This window comes from Bison bison, unplaced genomic scaffold (assembly GCF_000754665.1).
Source record: "Bison bison bison isolate TAMUID 2011002044 unplaced genomic scaffold, Bison_UMD1.0 scf7180017864238, whole genome shotgun sequence".
Classification (NCBI taxonomy): Eukaryota; Metazoa; Chordata; class Mammalia; order Artiodactyla; family Bovidae; genus Bison; species Bison bison.
Genome location: NW_011494810.1, coordinates 6,823,638 through 6,829,866, shown reverse-complemented (window position 1 = coordinate 6,829,866; position 6,229 = coordinate 6,823,638). Strand labels below are relative to the sequence as shown.

Sequence of the window (6,229 nt, the reverse complement as noted above, 5' to 3'; positions counted from 1 at the left end):
CAGCAAGGAGATCCAACCAGTCCATTCTAAAGGAGATCAGCCCTGGGTGTTCTTTGGAAAGAATGATGCTAAAGCTGAAACTCCAGTACTTTGGCCACCTCATGTGAAGAGCTGACTCATTGGAAAAGACTCTGACGCTGGGAGGGATTGGGGGCAGGAGAAAAAGGGGACGACAGAGGATGAGATGGCTGGATGGCATCACCGACTCGATGGACATGAGTTTGAGTGAACTCCAGGCGTTGGTGATGGACAGGAAGGCCTGGCGTGCTGCAATCCGTGGGGTCGCAAAGAGTCAGACATGACTGAGCGACTGAACTGAACTGAACTGAAGATCATGTCAGAAGGACTCAGGAGCCAAGTTGAAGAAGTTCCCACTAGTCAAAGATGGGACAATTTGAGCCTTATTAAGTATTTTTAATCCCATGATCATGGTAATTTTAAAAAACACCCTAATTGGTCACCTCCTGAGAATGACAGGAAACCAATTAATTCTCAGGAACTGAATAAGTCAAAGGAAAAAATTGAGCATTTATCCAGTTTTTTTCCCCTATGTAAGCTGCACACTGTGTAATCAAATAACAGATTGAAGGGATATCAATCTTTATAAAATTATTCCAGCTAATAAAGTAAAGCAAAATGGTAGAATGAGAATATCACTATTTTGCAATCTCCAGAGAATTAATAGGTCAAGACATTAAGGATCAAAAGAAGAGTGGAAAAATCAGATGTCGTGTGCCTTCCAGTGAAAGAATCCAACGGCACCTCTAATCTGGGCAAGAGAATCAAACCTGAGTCTGATCAATCCTCTGGATCCAGACAAAGGAAATAGAGGGCAAAGGCATAGCCTGAAGTGTGCCAGGAGGGCACTTGTTAATAAGATTGTGGGAAGGACATCCCTTTTGGTCCAGTGGCTAAGACTCCACGCTTCCAATGTGGGGGGAAGGGGGTGGGGCTTGGGCTCAATACCTGGTCAGGGAAGTAGATCCCACATGCCACAGCTAAGAGTTCATATGCCTCAACTAAAGATCCTGCATGCTGCAACAAAGATTGAAGATCCCATGTGCCACAAAACTAAGACCTGGTGCAGTCAAATAAAGAAAAATAAATGCTAAACAAAAACAAAAAAATCTCTACACATCCAATAGTCCAGATCCTTAAACAACAACAAAAAAATTCTTTTAAGTGAGGGAGGATGTTAAAGAAATCTATAGATTAAAAGAGACTTCTCTGTGGTACAGTGATTAAGAGCCTGCCTGCCAATGCAGAGGATTTAAGTTTGACCCCTGGTCTAGGAAGACCCCACATGCCTCGGAGAAACTAATCCCGTGCTCCACAACTACTGAGCTTGTGCTCTAGAGCCTGAGAGCCAGAACTCCGGAAGGCCACACACCTTAGAACCTGTGCTCTGGAACAAGAGAACCCACAGCAACGAGAAGCCCATGCACCGCAACTAGAGAGCAGCCCCTGCTCACTGCAGCTAGAGAAAAGACCAGCACAAACAAAAATAAATAAGAGACTTAAAAGACACACATTTTTTTAAAAATAGGCAAGACTAAACTGCAGTGTATAAGGCTGCTCACTTGTGTGATAAAACCATAAAGAGATGCAAGGAAGTGATTACTGTAAAGGTTAGGATAGCATTTACTTTTGGAGGGATGAAGGCAAATGTGATTAGGGTGGGTATTTAAAGGCACTTTTGGGGAAGTTGGCAAAGTTCTATTTCTTGATCTGAGTGACAGTTGTATGAGTATCTTATAATAATTCACTAAGGTATTAATTTGTTACATGAGTTTTCTTTTTTTTTGTTATTTGTGCTTTATTTTACAATAAAAAGGTTTTAAAAGTATTAAGAAAATCTAACATTTCCTCCATATCATATTAAAAAACACTCAAAGTGGACTAAAGATATAAACCTAAGAGTGGAAACCATAAAACTCCTAGAAGGAAACAAAAGTAGTCTTTGACATAAATTGTAGCAATCTTTTTTTGGATCTATTTCCTAAGGCAAAGGAAACAAAATCAAAAAAATAAACAAATGGGGTCTAATTAAACTAATAAAAAAGTGGGGTCTAGAAACCATCTTCAAAACTAAAAGACAGCCTGCTGAATGAGAGAAAATATTTGCAAATGATGTGACCTATATAACAGGTTAATATCCAAAATATGCAAACTGCTCATATAACTCAATATCAAAAAAACAAAAACCCAATCAAAAAATGGGCAGACGATCTGAATAGACATTTGTCCAGAGAAGACATACAGATGGCCCATAGGCACATGAAAAGATGCTCAATGTCGCTACTCATCAGAGAAATACAAATCAAAACCGTAGTGAGCTATCACCGCACGCCTGTTAGAATGGTCACCACCAAAGAGACCACAAATACCAAATCCTGGCAAGAATGTGGAGGAAAAGGAAAGCCTTACGCCCTGTTATGGGAATGCAAGTTGCTGCAGCCACTATGGAAAACAGTATGGGGATTCCTCAAAAAACTAAAAATGGAACTACCATGTGATGCAGGGCTTCCCAGGTGGAACCAGTGATAAACAATGGTCTGCCAAGGCAGGAGACCTAAGAGACATGGGTTCGATCCTGGAGCAGAAAGATCCCCTGGAGGAGGGAATGGCAGCCCATTCCAGTATTCTTGCCTGGAGAATCCCATGGACATGGAAGCAACCTCAGTGCTCACTGACAGACCAGTGGATGAAGAACTGGTGTGCATTTATATACACATAGAATATTACTCAGTCATAAAAAAATTTTTTTTTACCAGTTTAACAACATGGAAGGAACTGAGTATTATTCTTAGTAAGACAAGTCAGACAAAGAAAGATAAATATTGCATTTATTGCTTATACGTGGAATCTAATAACACAAATGAATGAGTATAACAAAGCAGAAACAAACTCACAGATACATAGAACAAATTAGCAACTGCAGTTACCACTGAGGAGAGGGAAGAGGGAAAGATGAAGGGAAGGGTATTAAGAAGTACAAATTACTATATACAAAATAAATATAGCACAGGGAATATAACTACTATTTTATAATAACTTTAAATGAAATATAATCTACAAAAATATTGAATCACTATGGCTGGATGGCATCACTGACTCAATGGACGTGAGTCTGAGTGAACTCCGGGAGTTGGTGATGGACAGGGAGGCCTGGCGTGCTGCGATTCATGGAGTCACAAAGAATCGGACACGACTGAGCGACTGATCTGATCTGATGTTGTATTAATATTATAAATCAACTATACTTCATTTAAAGAAAAAGCAATAAAGTAACATTTTCTTTTTAAATTAAAAAAAGAAAAAGAAAATCCAGACTTGTCAGCACAGTAAGAGCCAACTGGTAGAAAACTGAGCAAGGTAACAGAGAAGCAGCCAATCAGCTTGGAGCCAGTGTCTTATGAAGGCCTTCTGTCTCAATGAACTGCTCATGGTGACATTAAATGATTTCTTTTTTTTTTTTTTTAAGTCCTGCCACATAGCATGTGGGAGGTTTAATTCTAAGATAAGGGATCCAACCTGTGGCCCCTGTAGTGGAAGCTCACAGTCTTAACCACTGGGCAACCAGGGAAGTCCCTGATTTCATCTATACTGTTAAATGAAAATTTGCCTTGTAACACTTCAAATCATGTTTTAAAGCGTATGGCAAATAGTGTGCTCCAAAATATCTCAAAGGTGCTCTCAGTTCAAAACAACCTCTTGGATGCCTAACTGGAATTGCAAATAACTGTTGGGTGTTGATTTCTCAGAGAAATAAGATTAATCACTTGACTCAAACTTGTAGCATTCAGCATACCAACATAGGGCAGCTTTGAGTTCCCAGAATTAGACAAGAACCTTACAGCCCTTACTCCCCTACTCAGCTCTATATGCATATTATTAGCAATAGTCTATTAAAAAAAATGAGAAAAAAAATTTCCCCAAACAATAAACATCCTGAAGTTTGAGTGAACTGCCACACACAAGATATTATTACAGCTTTGGCAAGTGAGTTCAGGACTAAGAGAAAAGACACAGGCTCCCCAGGTCTGACTGAACTCTGCAGACAGGACCTGGAGCAGCAGTTGCATTGCATCCCTGGATCAGAGTCACCAAACAGGAAGCATACTTAGCCCCGCATCTGCTAAGACCAACTCCCAGTTGTCAAGCGCTCTGCAAGGTGCAGAAAATGACCATCAAGAAGTTTTCCTAGGACAGTGGATAAGAATCCACCTCCCAATGCAGAGGACACAAGTTCAATCTCTAGCCTGGGAAGATTCTGCATGCCTCGGAGCCCGGGCTCCTCAACAAGAGAAGTCACGGCAGTGAGAAACCTGTGTACAGCAACAAAGAGTAGCCTACAGGCGCTGCAACTAGAGAAAGCCTTTGAAAGCAACAAAAGATTCAGCACAGCCAAAAATTAACAAAAAAATTAATTTAAAAAGTTTTCCCAGCTTTTACTGAATTTGCCTCACACTATGATTCTATAACCTAAGCACAAATTTCCCATTTCAGACTGGCACTCTTCTGTACAAGCCAATAATGAAACACACATTCCTCTGGGTTATGAAAATTGTCCAACTTCTTCCCAATACAAAAATGGAGATAAATGTTATTTTCTACTTGGGAAGTGCAGCACCATTGATCTTGAACTTCCACATCCTTACTCTGATATACATTGGTGAATTATATCTGAAATAAACATAGGACTTTAGTATCATCTGCAATGGCAAGGGTCTGTGAATGACAGACCCTAAATGCCTGGACATGGCCCCACAGACTCGGTCTTCACCTGCACCTCGCTGAGGAGACTGAGGTGGCTTGTTGAAGGTCACTAGGTGAGTCAGTATCAGTCGAGCACACTCCCAAGGCTCATCTTTCTACTACTGAAAACACCACAATGTCAATTCTATCTCAATCTTAAAATGTGAAGAATAAAATGGGACATAAACTCTGACGCAGACTCTGGCTGGAGGAGCCTGGAGCAGTTTTATTGAGGGGTAATATCCTGCAGCCATTCAGAACATAAGGATGGGATGAAGCTGAGGGTGTGACTCCCTGCTCAGCCACGCATCTGTGGCAGGTCATTTAACCTCCCAGAGCCTCAGCGCAGATTAACAACAATACCTTTCTCATAGATCTGTTAGGAAGATGAATTTAACAATGTGTATAAAGCATTTAGCACAGTGCCCACCCCATTGTAAGTACTCAAAAAGTACCATTGTTGGATTGGGGTTGTAAACACTTCTATAAACATACAGAACTCTCTATTTGATGAACATCTGCTGGGTTTCAATGCAGCCTACTCTCTCCAAAGTAAGTGGTGCTATTTTTATAAACTCACAACATTAAAAAGTCATTACTAGCAGTGCCTAAGTATATATGTGTGATTAATACCTTCCACATCTCTGCTTTGTTTTTTGTTTTTTCCCCCCAACTACTCATCCTGGGTGGATAATTTTAATTCTAATAAAACCGTGGATTATTATTATCAGTAATAGTGATGGCTTAGCTAGAGAGCTTCTAGAGCTTGGGAGCCTAGGGCTGGTGCAGATATTATCTGTCTGCCCAATAATCATGCCTCTCTCCCTTGTTCCCATTAGTACTGCCAACCTCCCACAGTGGAAATTTTCCCCTTACTATCCACTACTTACTTTCAGTTTCTCTGGCAGCTGTGACTCAGTTCTGGCCAGCGAGGCCTGAGGAGGCTTCAGGAAAGATTTATCCTCTGATGAAAAGAGATGGGGACTTCCCTGGTGGTCCAGTGGTTAAGACTCCACACTTTCAATGCAGGAACTTTGGGTTTGATCCCTGGTCAGGATGGCTTAAGTGGTAAAGAATCCACCTGCAATGCAGGAGACACAGAAGACATGGGTTTGATCCCCAGGTCAGGAAGATCCCCTGGAGGAAGACATGACAATCCACTCCAGTATTCTTGCCTGAAAAATCCCATAGACGGAGGAGCCTGGAAGGCTACAGTCCATAGGGCTGCAAAGAGTTGGACACAGTTGAGCACATACACGCAAAAAAACCACACACATAGGGAAGATCCCACATGCTATGCAGCATGGCCCAGCCTGGCCCCCAAATAAAAAGAAATGACTAAGTAAAAAGAAAAAAGACAGACACTACAGGAGAACAGATTTATCGCTGCCCTCTCTGTGCCCATCCCTCCCCCCATATCCACCAGCTCCTCCTGCCTTTGAATGAGTTTGGAGACACTTGTGATACCCAT

General features: G+C 41.3%; 1 protein-coding gene across 2 annotated transcripts in view; it reads right to left on the bottom strand.

The window, feature by feature from the left end:
- TNFAIP8 (tumor necrosis factor, alpha-induced protein 8) overlaps positions 1-5,810 on the bottom strand; it is a 133,762-nt gene extending 127,952 nt beyond the window's left edge. For both annotated transcript variants that reach the window (XM_010846606.1, XM_010846607.1), the window contains exon 1: positions 5,649-5,810. Coding sequence is in view for 1 of the 2 variants with exons in the window: in XM_010846607.1 (XP_010844909.1) it covers position 5,649 (1 nt within the window). In the remaining variant the exon portion in view is untranslated. The remainder of the gene's footprint in view (positions 1-5,648) is intronic.
- Positions 5,811-6,229: the final 419 nt, after the last annotated feature.